The sequence below is a fragment of the Chionomys nivalis genome, chromosome 8 (assembly GCF_950005125.1).
Source record: "Chionomys nivalis chromosome 8, mChiNiv1.1, whole genome shotgun sequence".
NCBI lineage: Eukaryota > Metazoa > Chordata > Mammalia > Rodentia > Cricetidae > Chionomys > Chionomys nivalis.
This window is the reverse complement of record NC_080093.1, coordinates 95,534,226-95,553,351: the sequence shown is the minus strand read 5'-3', so window position 1 is coordinate 95,553,351 and position 19,126 is coordinate 95,534,226. Positions and strand designations below refer to the sequence as shown.

Sequence of the window (19,126 nt, the reverse complement as noted above, 5' to 3'; positions counted from 1 at the left end):
TGCTAGGCCCACAGGAGGATGTCTGGGAAATAGGCAGGAGCTGTTCAAAGGCCTGCTAAACCGCTCATGCCCTGGCAGTCTAGATTCCTTCTCTGAGCCTCCTCATTCACTCGTCCCTACTTCTCCAGCTGTCCATGTCTGCCCAGCTTCTGGAGGCCGCTCCTTATATCGTCTTTCCGACACTCCCTGGTGCGCTTACACAAGGAGACTCAGTTCTCACCCTCTTCCCCCACAGCAGTTTGAGAAAGCTTAAAAGGTACAGGTTTTAAATATCTGGAAAACAGATCCCTGTACATCTTCTCCTTGCACCCTTCTCTTGGCGCCACAGATTCTGCCACTAGTAGCCCTGGTCAGGTTATTAGTGAAGGAAGAGCACCCAGTCCCCCTTCTGTCTGCTGTGAAAGTAAGGTAGGCAGCTCCCTGCTCACCACCCAGATCCACACCTATTCACGGATGGTACCTGGTGTAGGAAGGCAGTTAGAGGAAACATAGCAGTGGCTGTCACTCATTGTAACCTCACTACCTGACAAGGTTTTTATCTCTTCTGATAAGCAGCTAACCACAGAATAGACTCTTACATTTCCCATGTGTGTAAGAAGGATCCCAGATTGTTTGGGAACTTGCATAGGTTCACCTCGTAAGTGGCAGGATCATTGTGTTATATTTTTATTATGTTCTTGCATGCCATGTTCCACAGTCAGCACTACAGGCTAAAGTGGGTTCTGGAATGTTGCTTGGATGATTGGTTGGTTGAATGGACCAGTGTTCCTCCCGTTGAACTTGGCTGAGTAGCTTATGCCAAGAAGTATGGATTTTGTCTCATCTCCTAATGCCCAGCTGTACACAGACATGTTCCCTCCCACTCAGTAACAAACTGCCTGGAACTCTTTCCTGGCTCATATTTACAAGAGAATGTGATAAATTCCGTATTGATCCCTCCTGTTCCACTGTAAATTTTGCAAAAGATGATTAAATAGAGCAATAGAGTCTGCAGGCATTGTGGCTCAATATGTTGTGGACTGGTGTATCGACCTCCTCCATCCAAAGGCAGCCAGCGCCTATCCCTGCTGCCCCAGACCAGTAATTAAAATCCTGTGAGACTGGGATTTAAAATCCAATCATATCCCTGAATCAAGCCTTCTAGCCTCCCCATGTGACGAGTGCAATAAGGTAACGGCAGGAGCATGTTTATGTCTGTGCTGAAGCAGTCCCCACAGGGTGGGTAAGAAATGGAGAGTTGGTAGCCCTGCTGGCTAAATCACTTCACCCTGACACCACAGCCACTTGTAAGACAAGCTGTGGGTACATAAACCAAAGACCACAACTCAAGCTTTAAGAGCAAAACATCAAGCACAAAGATTCACAAGCTCTGCTTCACTGTGTGCTTCTGTCCCACAGACAGTGCGCCAAGTTTCAGCGAGTGAGCTGCTCCTGATTAGTCTGCTCGGGGGATTTGGCAGCCAAATGTGTGAGGATTTCCACCAGAACTCTGACTTCATCTGAACTGAAGCTAGACTCCTTGTATTAGTCTTGCAGTAAGGTCGGGATTTCCCTAGGAGGAGAGACAGCCTCTTCTTCCTCGCCTGTCTTCCTCATACCTAGCACGCTGATAGACGTATAAAGGACTCTCGGTATCTTTGAATGGACACGTGAATAGATAATTAGCAGTTAATACGGAAAGATCGTTCAGTAGTTAGGATCACTTGCTGCTCTTGCAGAGGGCCACATGGTGCTCACCACTGTCTGCAGCTCCATTTCTGAAGGACCTGACATCCTCTTCTAACTTTCATAGGCACCAAGCACACAAGTAGTGCATAGACATACATGCAAACAAAATACTCATTCATATAAAATAAGAATAGATCTTAAAAACAAACTAAGTGACATTTCAGTAGTACACTTAGCGGGTAGCCATCCATCCAGTACGCGAGCACTCCTGCTGCTGGGAACTTGACTTTGCCGTAGTCTACCTTAGACTTTCTGATGCTTAGCAAGCCAGCCATGAGATGCATCCAGGGGTCTTATTATTAACCTCCCAGTTCTGCATGGTAGCAGGCTTGGTCTCCTGAACTTTTTTTTTTTCTCTCCAGTCCAAACCACCAACTAGTTGGTTCCCTGAGCTATTTTTCTCACATGGCTTCTACACCCGTTGTAGTTCCCAGAACAATCTCTCTACTTTGTCTCTGTTCCAAAACCTATGACTCCTCCTTTATACTTTACCTCTTACTGTCAGTCTTCTGTCGGATGTATTAGGTGCCCTTCCACCCTCATCACATCTACGGATTTAATGAGTAGCCCACCCCTTGATATCCAGATGAGAAATAAACATGCTGGACACAGCCAAACCCACTTACTGCCGCTGGGAACCTCTCTGGTCTGTCTTTTCCCCTTTTCCCCTAGGGTCTGGTTGTCCATCAGCCACTGACTGACATTCCATGTGTTGCTGGCATCCAGTGTCCTCATGTGACCACAGGGTTTTCCTGAGACATCCCACCAAATGTCTGATGAAGTCCCCCTTTGCCCTCACTACCTGGCCAAGCTCACAGGTAATCCTGATACAGGAGAAGAGGCTAGTCTCTTATGATTAATAGAGACCATCAGTTGCCAGCAGTCACCCCACTTCTTCTTCTATGTTCACAAAGCCCCCTTGACGCATACGTTTGGTTCTGGAGATGAGGCAATGTTTGGAAAGTTCATGGTGAGATGAGTGCTTTAATGTCTCGACAGAGGAAATGGCCGAAAGGCTGTCTGTTTCACTGCAGTTATTATCTGTGGTGCGCGTGTGCACAGTGTGCACGTGAAGGACAGGACAGCTTGTGGAGTGCGTTCTCTCCCGTACGTAAGTCCCTGGGCTCGAACTCAGGCAATCAGACCTGGTGGCCGATATCTTTACCTGCTGAGCCCACACGTTGTCTTCTGTTCTTCTCAGCTTTGGTCCCAGAACCATGGTGCATGAGGGGAGGGGGGCAGTCCAGCTCCTCACTCCTCCATCCACAGCGTCTGTCTCCCTCCAGTCTGGACCTGCCGCTTCTACTGTGTGGCAGTTCTTGCCTTTTTGTGCTGTGGGGCTGTGTCTGAGTGAGGCCATGAGGAGGTAAATAGCTTTTTGTCCCCCAGATTCCTGAAGGCTGTGGATCATGGGAAAGGTTTCTGGGTGCTGTCCAGGAAGTTGAGTTACTATAGCTCACGGTTTCCTTTGCCCCAGACTGGGAACCCTGAATAGGAAGAGAAGAAATGCTTTGCCGTATCCTTTCTACAGAGATGTCTGTCCTCAGCCCAGGATGAGAAGGATCTCCTTCTTGCTTGGCCCCAGAGCATCTCAGCACTTTGGAAAGGAGTCATCAGGCCTTTGGTGGCACTTTGAGGTGGGGTGGGGGGAGTAGAGCTATCTTCTTTTTTAAAAAAATGTAACATTTCAAACATTTATGAAAGAGAAATGAACCCCTGTTTTAAATCTTAGCTTCACTGTTTGCCTGCTATATGACCACGGGGCAAATTATTTCAACTCTGAGCCTGTTTTCTCTTCGTGTATGAATTATTCAGGCACAGTATGTAAAGACTGTTTACCCAGCAAGTGTTAGTGTGTGTCCCTGTTCTTACTCTTCCACCAGACCCAGGCAATCTGTAAAGTGGGGTGGGGAGGACTCCCCTGCTTCCTTCACCAATGGCAAGGATTAAACTCATGGGTGTAGTCAGCAGAAGATGCAGCCTGGGATGCATGCCTTCTACCTGTTGTTAGCTGAGTGTGTCTGATTGTGTAGTGTGGAGCCCTGGTCCTCAGGAGGTGGGGCTCTCTCTCCTCCACTGTGCTTCCCTTGTCACTCTCGCCACCCTCTTAGATGTCTGCCTCTGAGGACACAGAGAGAGCTGGTCAGAGACTGACTGTGGTAACTGGCTTGTGGCAGGCCATGACCCGAAAAGGGAATAAGAAGAACAAGGACCCAGAGGGGACATGACAGAGAGTGTGGTGACAGGGAAGGCTTATGACAGACGCTTGTCCAGCCATCTTTCCAAGTGCTTCCTTGATAGGGAGCTTATTTCCAAAATACCAGTCTGCCTGGAACCTCTTATCATGGAGGACATCTCTAACATCCACCAAAACCTCTCGCTGGTTTCCTGAAGAGACTGCCAGAATTACGGAAGTCAAGATGAAGGGGTCAGAGAAGCGAAGGTAAATGTGAAAAGGAGGGGTGGATGACAAAGCCCTTACAGAGATCGCTATAATCTTATTTCAGCCATGTTCAATCTTGAGAAAATCCATAGAGGTGGACGGTCCAGCAGTCACCACCAGAACAGTAGAGAAGTGCCCAGCCAGCAGCTGGTACTCCTCACCCACCTGCTCCCAGCTAGGAGGGGGAGTGCTTCTCCTCGTCTCTCAGATGGAGAGGCTCTCCCTTACAGGAACAAGGGCATGATCACACAGTTGCTGTCAGGAAGGCTTTCCCAGCAGACAGAACAACTGTCGTGTTCTCTCAGCCTCAAAAGATAGCTCCCGAGAAGAAGACAGTCTTCTCTGACAAACAGGAAGAAGCATGTGCTGGCCCTGCTCTGGTGTCCAGCAACAGTGACCGTGCATAGTGTGCAGTTCTCGCAAGAAGACAGGCAGAACGCTATGGGGGTATAGACGATGGTACCCAACCAGTTCGTCTGTGGGAGGGAGTAAGGAGGCCTTCCTGGAGAAGACAGGTTCAGTCTTCAAGGATGGAGTCGGTGGAGCCAGGGGAGCACCTACTTCAGACGCAGCAGAGAGAAGTGAGCTCTTACGAGGGTGCTTTCCCACCTGGAGCATAGTGATTATGTCAAATCAAAAGCAGATACTGACCTGAGAAGAGCAGCAGGCTCCCTAGGCACCAGTGAGCCAGGCCTCTCTCACCAACACCCCTTCCACTCCCTTAACCTTCCTGGGTGAAGAGATCTCAGCCAGCCACAGCAGCACCAACCAACACCAGTTCCTTCTTGCCCACCCAACCACCCCTACCCTACTTTCTGGGCCCGATCCATATTGACAGATCCCCCAGAATCTGAAGGAATTCAAGACAAATGGTTAAGAGGATGGAGTTAATAAAATTTGAAAAATTGAGGCCTGTCACTCCACTAAACTTTTTTCAATACCACTGACAGAAACATATTTCCCCAATGAGTGACCTTCCACAGCTGTAGCGGGCAGGCGCAGCCGCAGCCGTGCTGCCAGGAAGCCAGACTGCTATTTATCAAATATTATAAGCTGGGACAACTAATCTGGAGCAGGAGAGGAAGGAGGGTCCTGCACCACACTGCCTAGGGTGCTCCAGGTGTCTGCCCCAGCCGCAGACAGCCAGTGGGAGGTGACGGATGGCCTGCGATTAGTGCTCCCACCTCCTCCCAGCTCTATCACTTGCTCCCAGAGGCCTGGCCCTCAAGACCAGCTGCTTGGCCTGGAGGGGCCCTGGGTGGGAGGCAAGGGGAGGTCAGGCCAGGGCACAGGCTATCCTGATGCCCCCGGAGAGGGCAGCCGGGTGAGGCCCAGCGTGGTTATTTATTGGAGTGTAATGGTTTGTGGCCATTGGTCGTGAAGGTGAAATCGATCAGTGGTAGAAGTCAGGTTCTATCAATTATTAGAGCAATTAGTCAAGTCAGAGGGAGAGTATGAGTCTGGGGGAGTAATATTGGATGGACATTATCCAGGTGCCCCGCCTCAGCCTTCCCAAAGTGGGGCAGATGTGCTGCCCTTAGGCTCCAGAACCTTGGAGAACCCGGCTGGTTTCCCCAGTGAGTAGCCTGACCTGAGAGTCTTCTGGACTGGATCCAAAGCCCAGCACGGCTATAAAAGGAAGTTCCTGTGCTGGCTGACCCAGGTACGGAGATGTCCTACCTGTCCCCACCCCGTGCTTTATGAGAAGTGACACGACTCCTGCTAGGAATTACTCAGTGGCCACTGTTTATGGCACACATTTTTCATTCTGTAAGCAAATATAGATCACTGACAGCACTTGTTTGAAGCAGCTAATCTCACCCTCTCTTCTTTCTTCCCCTGCCTTCTCTCATCTTCTCTCCCTCCCTCCCCCCCTCTGCCCATGCCTCCTCCCTTCCCTCATTCCTCTCCCTCCTGGAGATTTAATCCCACTCCACAGAGCACAGCTAGGAGCAGAGCTCCCTCCTGGAACCGGAGAAAGGAGCGCCCTCTCCACTGCTCCAGGAGACTCCTGGCCCGGCTGCGCCATGGGATGAGGAGGATGCTGTCTGGCACTGGCCCCTTGGACCTTGCAGGACCCCATTCAGTGCCATGCCAAGAGAATTAACCTTGTCCTCCTTGAACTCTTGGTTCTTACCTGCCTGTCCTTCAGCACAGTGGCCAGTCTCAGTCTGTGCTACTGTCATGAGCCCATCATGTCCTCATAGGCTCTTGGAGAGCTGCTTCTGTGCTGACTCAAAGGAGACTCATTCCTAAAAATAGGAAAAGACATCTGCAAAGGAGACAGGAAGACTGGTCACAGGATTGAGGGGAGCATTTGAAAAGAGTTCTTAAAAAACTCAAAGGAGTCAATGGCCAGTTACTACAGAACAGTAAGGAGGGATTTAAAAAAAAACAAAAACAAAAAACATTTCCAGCACTCAGGATAACAAGGCAGGAGGAGCTCCTCAGTCAAGTAAAAGAATAGGGTGGGCTATTAGTGAACTTAAAGGCCAGTTCCCTCTAAAACAAAAAAACAAAAGTATGCCGGGCGATGGTGGCGCACGCCTTTAATCCCAGCACTTGGGAGGCAGAGGCAGGCGGATCTCTGTGAGTTCGAGACCAGCCTGGTCTACAGAGCTAGTTCCAGGACAGGCTCCAAAGCCACAGGGAAACCCTGTCTTGAAAAACCAAAAAAAAAAAAACAAAAACAAAAAAAAAAAACAAAAGTATGAGGGGAAGGGCTGGAAAGAGCTCATGGGTCAAGAGTGCTGCTTTCAATTCGAGCAGAAGTAGATAAAGAAGGAGCTGCTCACTGGCCCTGCACGCACACCTTTGATCCTGGCATTTGGGAGGCAGAGGCTATCCTGGTCTACTGAGCTAACTCTGGGGCAGCCTTTCTATTACACAGAGGTAGGACGGTCCCTCCTGAGACACCTCTGAGGGTATGGAGAATCGGAGTTAGGAAAAGTAGGCTAGAGTGGACTCTAGGCTCAGAACAATAGGCCTGCGGTGATGGATGATCTTCAGGCCAGTTTCCCTGTCTGTATCTTGGCGATTTTAATTCCTTAGGGTTTTGAACATTAAAAGACAAAAACCCATGTAAGAAGTAGAGTCAAGCATGAATAACGATCAGTAGACTGTTCCTGTCACTCCAGGACATCTACTAAAAGACAGGAGGCGTACAGCCGAGTTTGGCAACGCGGTGTCCACAGCGAGTCCCAGTACTTGGGGGTCTGAATGAAGCAGGAGGAATAGGTGAGCTTAGGTCTTCAAGGCCAGTTGGAGAGAGAGAAGTGGGAGTGGGTACTTGGTGTCTGCTTGGGCTATATCTAAGACTCTCAGGAAAACAAAAGGTAACAGCAAGTACAACAGAGACTCGTACAGTTTATGAATGTTCCGAACAGCCAAAGGGGGAATAGCTCATATGTGTAGCTCATATGTGATGTCACAGAACAGAATAGTATTCAGCCATGCTACCACATGAAGGAACATTGAAAACAGGTGCCGTGAAAGAAGCCATTTTCTAGCTACAAATACTCTCCATTCCGCTGGCCCCCGGACCAGGTTTTCCACCTACCAGGTCCTGCACACCAGCTCCTGTAGCCACTTAGGAAACAACCACTTGAGGCTTAGTTGTTAATTACGTACTCTTTGGCCTGTTAGTTCAGGCTTGCTTGTTTGTTTGCTTTTCAAGACAGGGTTTCTCTGTAGTTTTGGAGCCTGTCCTGGAACTAGCTCTTGTAGACCAGATTGACCTTGAACTCACAGAGATCCGCTTGCCTCTACCTCCAGAGTGCTGAGATTAAGGCGTGCGCTACCACTGCCCGGCTTAACTAACTCTTACATCTTAAATTAACCCATTTCTATTATTTTATATTTTACCACAAGGCTCATGGTTTGTTACCTCTTGCTTCTTGGGTGGCTACATGATCTCTACCTGACTCCACCTTCTTTCCTCTATCTCTTCTTGGATTTACCGTCTTGCTATATTCTGCCCTGTCATAGGCCAAAGCAGCTTCTTTATTAACCAATGGTAATAAAAACATTCACAGCATACAGAGGGGAATCCCACATGTCCTGTAATTCCATTTATATAAAATACCCATAAAAAGAGAAAGTCAACCATTGTGGAGTTTTTGTTTGTTTGGTTAGTTGTTCTTGTTGTTGTTGATGTTCTGTAATGGGTATGGAGTTTCTTCCTGGAGGGTAAATTAGATAGTAGTGATGGCCACACAACTTGAGATTAAACACCAAACGCTATCTTTTAAACAATAGGTTTGTGGCCAGAGAGATGGCTCAGCAATTAGGAACATTGGCTGCTCTTCCAGAGTACCTAACGACATCTCCAAGGAACCAGATACCTTCTCCTGGTCTCTTCATGTACCAGGCACCAGCATTTTAGGAACCTAGGAATGTAGCTCAGTAGTAGAACATTTGCCTAGCATGTATGAGGCCCTACTCCCAGCACTGTTTAAAAGGGGGGGGGCAGTAATTTTATGGTATCTGAATTCCATATTCTCTGTATTATAAAATACATATTAGTATTTATTCCTAATTGAAATGATCTTATTTTTCATTTTTATGGAGGAGGTGTGGTTGTTTTGTTGAGATAGTGTCTCACTGTGTAGCCTTGGCTGCCCTGGACCTCCTGTCCCTGTCTCCCGAGTGCTGGCATTAAAGGTACATGTCTGACTGTTTTCTTACTTGAAATTTCCCTGTGCCCTTTTTCCTCCCACTCAGACAGCCACTTACAAGAGCTTAGTGATTTTACCATATTGCTAAGTTGTGGATTCTAAAGAAGCAGAACTTCAATGGGGGAGGGTTTCAAAGCGTGAGATAAGTGTTCCCACAGGCAGATTTAGGAAAACTGGCTTTTGCTCCTATCCCCAGTGATCAGATACCCACTCAGAGCAAGGTCCTGTGTTGTGTGGGTCCTCGTTACGTCCTTACAGCAGCGACTAGGCTAAACTCCTCCTAACTTCTGTACATTTCTCTAGTAAGAAAGGAGCACGGGAATTACTGAGTAGTTACTGCCGCATGCTGAAGGTGACGTGCACACATAGCTAAGCCTACTAGGCTTCTTTCTGATGATACTGGAAGGCAAGCTTATGAGGCAAGCTCCACTTCTGTCCTCAAGCTCCATTCCTTCGAAGTTTGCAAGGAGCTGACACAGAAACAACAATAAAAAATCTGCCATGCTGCACGCACACCTTTGATCCCGGCATTTGGGAGGCAGAGGCTATCCTGGTCTACTGAGCTAACTCTGGGGCAGCCTTTCTATTACACAGAGAAACCTTGTCTTGAGAAACAAAAACAGAAGCAGGATAGCTGGCATTGGTTAGGGCCAGGATTGGGAAGAGAGAGTAGGGTTAGGGTTGGGAAGAGAGTGTAGAGTTAGGGTTGGGAACAGAGGGTTAGGGTTAGAAAGAGAGAGTTAGGGTTGGGAAGAGCGTTTCCCAGAACTGGATTGTGGGAAGAAGCTTCTGGCAGCACTGAGGGTGAGAGGAGTCTTTCCTTGTTATCTCAAGCCCTGCTAAGTACACGCCATATACTGCTGCTCTGTGCACTTCGAGGGCGGTCACATGGCTCTCGGCTAACCTTTGTCCTCCAGTCACCAGAGCGCACACCCCCATCATCCTCCCCAGGACTTGGCTGAGTCTGGCTGGAGGAAGGAGAAGAGCTGGGCTTTGTGAGTCACACTCTAACCCCCCCTTTAGGAGGCTGAGATGGGAGGCTTTGAGCTCGAGGGAAGCCTACTCTACAATAAAGCGCCAGGGATACATAGGGAGACCTCGCAAAAAAGAAAAATAAAAGATATTAAGGAGAAAAGAAGCAAAGCAGGGCCTTTAAGTTCCTGTTTGGGCTCTTCTATTTTAGAAAGGAACCCATTATATGGCTTTGTGAATCATTGTTCCTTGATCTGTAGTTATATTGGCAAACGTGAACATTTTGACGAACACATATATGTATATATGTGAATGCGTGTGTTAGATGTATAAATCTATGAATATATTTGCTGAGTTTTCTTAGCATGTTTAGCTGCATGTACCTGTGTATGAAGCCCCTAGTCTCCTGACCTCCATCATATCTCTCCTTCCAAAGTAACTTAATATGTTTATCCTGTCATTCTGTAATCTCATAAATTTTCATGGAGATTCATACTGAAATTGAGACTCCCGAGCCACCAATAGGTGAATGCTGAGGAATCTTTCGTATAGCCCCTGACCGTTTATCCTTTTTTCTTGCCAGGAGCCAACCCCCTTCAGAGGAATGAGATGGGACACACACCCTTGGATTATGCTCGGGAAGGAGAGGTTATGAAGCTTCTGAAAGCATCCGAGACCAAGGTAAGTAGAGAGAGGAGGCTGTGGGTACCCCATATGTCATTTAATCTTCCACTATTTTGGGGGGTTCCTGTGTTTGTGTATATGTATCATGTGTGTGCAGTGCCCAGAAGAGGGGAAAAGAGGACATTAGATCCCTGGAACCTGAGTTCAGACAGTTGTTAGCTGCCACATGGGTGCTGGGACTAGAACCCAGGTCCTCTGGAATAACAGCCAGGCTCTTAACTGCTGAGCCATCTCTCCAGCCCATAACCTTCCATTTTTGTCAGTTGCTTCAGGTTCCACACCAAGAGCACTTCTTAGGTGATCTTACTATATACAAGACTGGCACTTTTAGAGTAAATTATCAAGACCAAAGCAAATGCATTTGACCACAAGACTATATATATAGTAGATTCCATGTAGGAATGAACACAGAATACCTGGCTCTCTGACGCTTGTCTTGTTCCCTTTCTAGCATATGGGATCTGTTGTCTGCAGCCTGGCTGAAGAGCCTTAAAATAATCCCCAGTGCTGGGATTGTAGGCATGGGTCGCTAGGCCAACGCTTGATGATTACTGTCTATTTCAGTTCACAGCCAGCTCTGGTCTTACCAAGAATAGTGAGCTTTCCTGTCATGAACATGGAGAGGGAGAGTCCCAAGCCATGGGTGGCTTCTGAGAATTAAACAGTCTCCTTTATTTTTTATTTTTTTTTTTTTGGTTTTTTTTTTTGGTTTTTTTTTTTTGGTTTTTCGAGACAGGGTTTCTCTGTGGCTTTGGAGCCTGTCCTGGAACTAGCTCTTGTAGACCAGGCTGGTCTCGAACTCACAGAGATCCGCCTGCCTCTGCCTCCCAAGTGCTGGGATTAAAGGCGTGCGCCACCATCGCCCGGCTAGTCTCCTTTATTTTTAAGGTGACAGCCTCCCTGCTTCTTTTCAGCAGAAGCCAAATGAAGTCTTGAGTGAACTAGCTGGGTGGTGGTGGTGCACACCTTTACTTCCAAGCCCTTGAGAGGCAGAGGCAGGTGGATCTCTGTGAGTTGGAGGCCAGCCTGGTGTACAAAGCGAGTTACAGCCAGAACTGTTACACAGAGAAAGCCTGTCTTGAATTTAAAAAGAATAGTTGCTCAGACCGCAAATGTCCTGCAGCCTCTCACAGACAGCATCCTTTCCCGTCCTCGTCCCTTGGCCCTGACGCTGCACACGCTCAGAACAGCATCAGCCTCGTGTTAGTTTCTCAGCCACACTTTCGAACTTCCCGACAAATAAGACTTGCTTTCCCCAGCTACAGAACTTACGATTTGGGAGCAATTGGGTAGAATCCAAGAACCAGACCTGGCAGAAACACGGACAGTCATCGGATCCTGTGATGGGAAATCATAGGAAAGCAAAGCAAATGAATCAGAGAGGAATGGAATTGTTCTGGTTGAAGGGAAGATGGTCCGAGTGTTACCCATGCAACCCACTCTTCCCTCAGAAGCCAGGCAGCTGCTGAGGTGCGGTACAGCTGGCTGATGAGCTCCGTGGCGGGATCTAACCAGAACACCAGGCTTCTGAGCCCTCCTCTTTCTTTGCTCTTCCTAACATGGTCTTGTCCACAGAGATAATTCAGCGTGACAGGTCCCACCTAGTGGCAGATGCTCTGCCTGTCTGAGACAGCAGAGACTTGGTTCTCAGCCTAGCTCCATCATTCTGCCTGTGTAACCTTGGAACTAGCACTTTCCTCACTGAAGCCTCAGTGAAGCTCCAGGGAAGAGAAATACTGAACTAAATAGTCCCTGAGGGTCAGCTAGATGTATGTTTGCTTATCCAGCAGGATAAGCTGGACTCTGTTGCTGTAATTGTCCAAAATTTCAGTGGTTTGAACAACATGTATTTTTGCCTTGTGCTACTGTTCTCTGTGGCTGGAGAAGGAAGGTGGGCTCTGCTCATCAAGGGCACTCAGATGCCACCTTTACAGCACTCTCTTCCTCCACCCTGCCCCACGCCCAGCCACTGGTTGCTTGCCAAAGGGTAAAGTATACTCTGAAGGGTGTTAAATTTTCAGTTGTGAGAGCAGGCAAGGTTGCACTTACCACACAAGCCTCGCAACCTGAGTTGGATCCCTAAAACCCATAAAATGAAGAAGGAGAGAACCAACTCCACAGAGTTGCCCTCTGACCTCTCTCTCATGGCCACAGTCAGAGTTGACTACTCCACCTGGAAGCAGAATCCTTTACTTCCTACAACTCACTGACCAGAACTAGCCACAGGCTCCTACCAAATCAAACAAGGGCAAAAAAAGTAATCCTGCCTTATTCATAGGAGAGCTGGAACAACTCAGTGATCAGCCTCAGCCACGGAAAGGGTGTCTCTGATACACTTAGTTGTCTTAGGATAATTTCTTGAGAGAAGAGATGAGTTAAGAAATGATAGCCAGCTTTTCACAGCCCATCCAAGTTGGTTCTTGGGACCAAAAAGAGTTACTAAATTCAAGAGGCTGTTGCTTCCCTCCCTGGGCTCAGATTCTTCGCCCCTAGAAACAGCTGCACTGCCATTCAGGCCAGCTTCCCCACATGCCTTGATGAAATCCCTGCTGGCTCCAGAGAGCCCCAGGAACTGTACCCATCATCTTCTCTGTAGGCCAAAAACACCTGTGGTGTGTCAGGTGTGTGATGCAGTCCTGGTGCTGGTCATGCCAAAGTTTCTCTCAAAGGGGACAAGCATCTTAGTGTCAGCACAGGTCGTTAGAGCTACTGAAGGTCACCTGAGGGAGGTGACAACAGTATTATTAATCTAGTACCAGGTGCCCTCAGCGTCTCCACTCATTGTGCTGTCTGTGTTGTCCTCGGCTTGGTTGTTCCATCTCTCCTTGCTCTCCCTTCTCCTCTGTTTATTTTTTTACCAAACTGCAAAACCTAGCTCTTGGGGGCTGGAGAGATGGCTCAGCGGTTAAGAGCACCGCCTGCTCTTCCAAAGGCCCTGAGTTCAATTCCCAGCAACCACATGGTGGCTCACAACCATTTGTAATGAGATCTGGTGCCCTCTTCTGGCCTGCAGGCATGCATGTAGGCAGAATAAATAAATAAATAAAAAAAAAACAAACAAACAAACAAAAAAACTAGCTCTTTAAGGCAGAATTTTATGGGAAAGTTCTATTTTTGACCTGAGCTTCATCTCTCTTTGCCAGGTAGTAAACAGTAGCTGCCTATCAGAGTTCAGGCCCCACCAGGGTAGGACCTTCATCCATCGACCACTAATTAAGAAAATGCCTTACAGGCTAACCTACAGCCCCATCTTTTTGTTTGCTTGTTTTTTGTTTTTTCAAGACTGAGTTTCTCTGTGTAGCCCTGGCTTCCCTGGAACTGTCTCTGTAGACCAGGTTAGCCTAGAACTCAGAGATCTGCCTGCCTCTGCCTCCCGAGTGCTGAGGTTAAAGGTGTGCAGCACCATGGCCTGACCTATAGCCCAATCTTTTGGAAGCAGTTTCCTAATTGAGGTTCCCTCCTCTCAGATGACCCCAGCCTGTGTCCAGTGTCCAGCACAACGCGAGTTCCTACTTCTCTGACTTTGTCTTGCTCCCCTTCTGTTCCTCCCGCACTGAACCCCACCAGGAGCTCACAGTCTGACAGGCAGACAGGCAAATGAATCAGTGCCTTGACTGGTCAAGAAGGGCTTCTGGAAGAGAGGTCAACTAAGCCCAATCTCAAGTAAAAGTTTCCTGCTTCTGGATAAATGCTGCTTGTATTGTTATTCCCAACAGTTATTGAGTGCACCTAGGCACTGTACTGCATGCGTAACATACTTTCTCTATTCCTGTAGCAAACGTGTACGGTTGCTCATAATACTCTTATCTCACAGATGGGAAAACTGAATAGGCCAGAAAGAAGGAAGTGGGGAGCTATTATAGGGTTAGCAGAAACCTGGCTCCAGAGAAATTCCAGGAATCCACAAGGATGACCCCAGCCAAGACCCTAAGCAGTAGGGGAGAGGGGGCCCGAACTGGCCTTGCCCTGTAGTCAGACTGATGGTTATCTTAAATATCACCATAGAACCTTCATCCAGCAGCTGATGGAGGCAGAGACCTGCATCAGAGCACTGAACTGAGCTCCCAAAGTCCAGTTGAAGAGTGGGAGGAGTGAGAATATGAGCAAAGAGGTCAGGACCATGATGGGTTCACCCACTGATTCAGTTTACCTGAGCTAATGGGAGCTCACCAACTCCTGCCAAACTGTGTGGAACAAGCATGGGTCCAAACTAGTTCCTGTGAATGTGGGTGACAGTTATATGGCTGGGGAAGACTGAGGGGCCACTGGCAGTGGCACCAGGATTTATCCCTATTGCATGTACTGGCTTTTTGGGATCCTGTTCTGTTTGGATGGATACCTTGCTCAGCCTAGATATAGTATGGAAGGCCTTGGACCTTCCACAAGGCAATGTGCCAATGTGCCTTACCCTATCTGAGGATTAGATGGGCGGGGTGTGTGTGTGTGTGTGTGTGTGTGTGTGTGTGTGTGTGTGTGTAGGGAATGGGAGGAGGGGAGAGAGTGGAAACTTGGATTGGTATTTTTTTAAAAAAAAAATAATAAATAAAAAATGAAGGAAGGAAGTGACACACAGGAAATCAAGTTATCAGGATTTTAAACAGATGTACCTCGATGGTACTATACAGACCACAGCCAGCTCTCTTTCCATAGATTTGCCTAAACCTACTGGCAACAATGTCTTATATGTCAACCCAGAATTCCCCAAAAGTGTGAATTTAAAGACACAGGACTTGTGGTGTTGCATTTTCGTCATCTAATGAAGAAATGGCAGATGGGACAGTGAGAGGGAGGGTTGGGGTAGGTGCCGCTGTCACCGCTGTCATGCCCCTGCTGTATCGTGTCTTCACCCACCAGACATTTGTGTTACCCTTCTCCCTTACTATTTGTGATTTCTGCATATTTAAAATTATCCATAATCCTAATCATGGCTTTCAGACTCTCTGTCACCTTAACTGGACCGAATGATCTTCTCGTAATGAGAGTCTTTCTGCAGCCCCTAGGCCTAAGCTTCTTTGATCCCTGGAGAGACCCACAGTGGGAGAGGCCCAGCCACTGTCTCTAGCTTGTTGTCCTACTGTGGGAGAGACAGGCTCCACTGTCGAGAGAACTGACGGGTGCCTTGCCTCGGGAAGGATGCAGAGTCATGGAGGTGGGGTGTCTCTAGGAAAGTGGGGTTTGCCAGGCTCCTGGCAGAATGGGCAGGGCAGGCTTCATAGAATGGGTTAGCCTAGATCTCACTTTGAATGATTTCAGTACAATGAGAGTTTAATACTTAGTGCCTAGACCATTTTCATGTCCTAACTAAGAGATGAAAGAGAGGTAGAAATATATCTCTGTGCACATGATGGCAGATAAAACAAAAATATGGGGCGCTATCCCATGATGAATATTCAGCTGAGGGGGACGCGCGCATGCCAGCCGCAGCTCCTCTCCCGATCCTCACTCCACTGAGACTCACGAGGAATTTATTGCTCATTTTAATCACTCCCAGAGAACGAATTGGCAGGAATATTAGGCAGATAGGCCCATCCTCTATATTTTATTTGCATATCCCAGTGACAGCATCACAATCACAGTTCCTGTCTCTAGTTTCTCATTCGCTTCAGGGTAGCTGGGGATGTGCTGCTCCCCTGGGTCCCTGTCCCAGGCTGAGAGCCTGGCTGCTCCCAGCAGACCTGAGGGAAGCTCTGCAAGAGTGGTGAGCAGAGCACCCAGGAGGGCGGGGGGGGGGGCACCTCTTCCTCTCAGCACCTGCTCTGTCCCATGTGCTTGGCTGCACATCAGCACAGGCACCTGCTTGTGGGCCGCAGAGCGAGCTTCACGGGAACGAGCTTCCGTGAGTTCCGGCCTCAAGAACTTTCTGTTGAAATATATCTATAGAAGGAAGGTGTGCATATCAGAGCCATGATTTGTGTGTTTTCACAGCAAGCACTCCTGATGAAGAAATGATCCAGAGGCCTGTCCATTTCCTAACTTCCCCCTTTATTATGGCCCAGTTTTAGAAATCATATAACAAGTTCCAATAAACTTTCTATCAGACCCCCAGCTGCTAACATTTTTATCACAGTGGTTGTGTGTGGAGATAGAGAGATAGATAGATAGATAGATAGATAGATAGATAGATAGATAGATAATTATATACAAAGATATAGGTAAGTTTTTCTGAATCATTTTAAGGTTGTACTCATGGTGATTCTTTACTCTCCTGTGTGTGGGGGTGTTGTTTGTTTTAAAACAAGGGTTTGTTTGTATTTTGGGAACTTTTTTTCTACACTTAGGGCCTCAGGAGCACTGAGCAACACACTCAGCCCACACTTTCTTACATACTGTCAGCACAGTTATCAAAATCAAAATATCAAAAAGAATTGATATCGATAAAAATAACCTTCTCGTGGTATTCCGATTCTCGGTGCTGCAGAATTCTCTGTAAGGAGAAGGTCTGGTCCTTACATTGTATGTGGTCTTCGTGCTGCTCTAACAGAGCTGCTTTCTCAGTCTCTTCTTGTTGATGAGCTTGCGATTGTCACAAGTACAACTTGGTTATTTTGTAGAATGTCCTTCATTTGGGGTTTTTCTACTGTTCTGCTGATTCAACTCGTTAGATATTTCTGAACAGAACACCCTCTGGTATTTATTTTCAATAAATTCACTATGCAATCCAGTAGTAGAAGCAAAGAGAGCAAATTTGCCTTTTAAGTCTTGTCTCCATAATTAGACCTTAAACTCAGTAAAGATGGGGGCTTCTCTCATCCCCAAGTCAAAAGTGTAGGCTCCAGAGGGGATTGGAGTAGCCAGCTTTTCTGGCTGCCCTATCTCTCCAAGGGAGCTTGCAAACTTGGCCTCCTGTTCCTTCCAGTACACCTCACAAGCTCACTCTTGTCCAGGGACTGTTTCTGCCCACCTCCCACCAGCACCACAGCTGCCATTTTCTTTCCAGCTTCATTGTCAAGCCTGTCCCCTAAGGCATGCCCAGTAGTCAAGACCCTTGTCATTCGCCTTCTCCCCGAAACCCTCCCTTGCAGTGGCACTCACCTCTGAGCGGAGCAAGCTTAGCTAGGTTCCAGCCCTTTCCTGTAAATGCACTCATAGCCAGGAGGAGTGCCATATTAAATCAAGACTGATGGAAACCAGGGGCTGTGATTATCCAGCCAAGGTGCAGCATGGGAAGCTGGTGGATGCCAGCTCCAGGTGAGAGCGTCTGAAGTTAATTGTAGCAGGCTTTTATTAAGAGAATGGTCACTCCCCACAGCTGCTCTCCTGGCAGCCCCTTCCCAGCTCCTCAGCTCAGCACCCTCTGCTTCCCTTGGCCCCTTTCTTGCCTTGTCTTCTAGGTAAGTGGAGCCCCTCGAACTCAGTCCTGTAGCCTTGTTCCACAGGCCTTCAGAAGAGCCAGGCACAACAGCCTGCATCCATGGAGCCCTCAGAGCTCCTCCTGCTTCCTTCCCACAGTTGGAACAAGTGCAAATCAAGTGCTTTCCTTCTTCAGTTTTTGTTTCTTTCTTTTTTTTTCTAGCTGACAAACTTTCCACAAGGCTGGGTTCAGAACAGATGCCTTCAAAAAGTGACCATGCCTAGTATGGACAAGGCCCAGTATTCTGTCCCCAGCAGTGTGAAGCAGCAAAGATTAAAATGTGATTTAGTACACTGTAGTACAAATGCTTCTACACCTTGGCGAAGCAACACGAAGTGGTAACATGTGGCCTCATATAACCCCCAGCATACTGCACATTTTTTATTATGTGTGTTACGTACATGAGACATGTATGTAAATGCAGATCCGTGTATGCCATGATGCACGTGTGTGGAAGTCAAAGAGCGACTTTCAGAAGTTGTGCTGTCCCCCCACATAGGATCTGGGGGTTGAAGTCAGGGGTCAGATCTGCAGAGCAAACACTTTAAGCCAGTGAGCCATCTTGCCAGCTCTCCTGTACATTTTTATCAAATAAATCTGACAGACTTTCAGAGATTTTTTTTTCTAAATAAATAGGTGTTTGAGACTTGACACTTGGGAGGTTCTAGTGTGTTCCAGGAGTTAATTCCATTGGCACCTTTTCCGAGACTATCTAGGAAGCTCCCAAGAAACCAACCAGTCATTCATACCCGTTCCCCATGTTCACTTCCATAGTAATTAGAGATTCTTGCCCTTTGTCCAAGAAATTAAAGGAACTTTTTTTTATTGATTTTTATTGAGCTCTTCATTTTTCTCTGCTCCCCTCCCTGCCGCTTCCCTCCCCTTCTACCCTCTCCCAAGGTCCCCATGCTCCCAGTTTACTCAGGAGATCTTGTCTTTTTCTACTTCCCATGTAGATTATATCTATGTAAATCTCTCTTGGGTTCTCTGGGATTGTGATTTGTGGACTGGTTTTCTTTGTTTAAAAACCACCTATGAGTGGGTACATGTGATAATTGTCTTTCTGTGTCTGAGTTACCTCACTCAAAATGGTGTTTTCTAACTCCATCCATTTTCCTGCAAAATTCAAGATGTCGTTATTTTTTCTGCTGTGTAGTACTCCATTGTGTAAATGTACCACATTTTCCTTATCCATTCTTCGGTGGAGGGGCAATTTAGGTTGTTTCCAGGTTCTGGCTATGACAAACAATGCTGCTATGAACATAGTTAAGC

General features: G+C 47.5%; 1 protein-coding gene across 1 annotated transcript in view; it reads left to right on the top strand.

The window, feature by feature from the left end:
• The window catches only part of Clpb (ClpB family mitochondrial disaggregase), a 131,105-nt gene that overhangs the window by 81,256 nt on the left and 30,723 nt on the right, over window positions 1-19,126 (top strand). Inside the window, exon 6 of the mRNA XM_057778193.1 lies at window positions 10,403-10,500. Coding sequence (XP_057634176.1) covers window positions 10,403-10,500 — 98 coding nt within the window. The remainder of the gene's footprint in view (window positions 1-10,402; window positions 10,501-19,126) is intronic.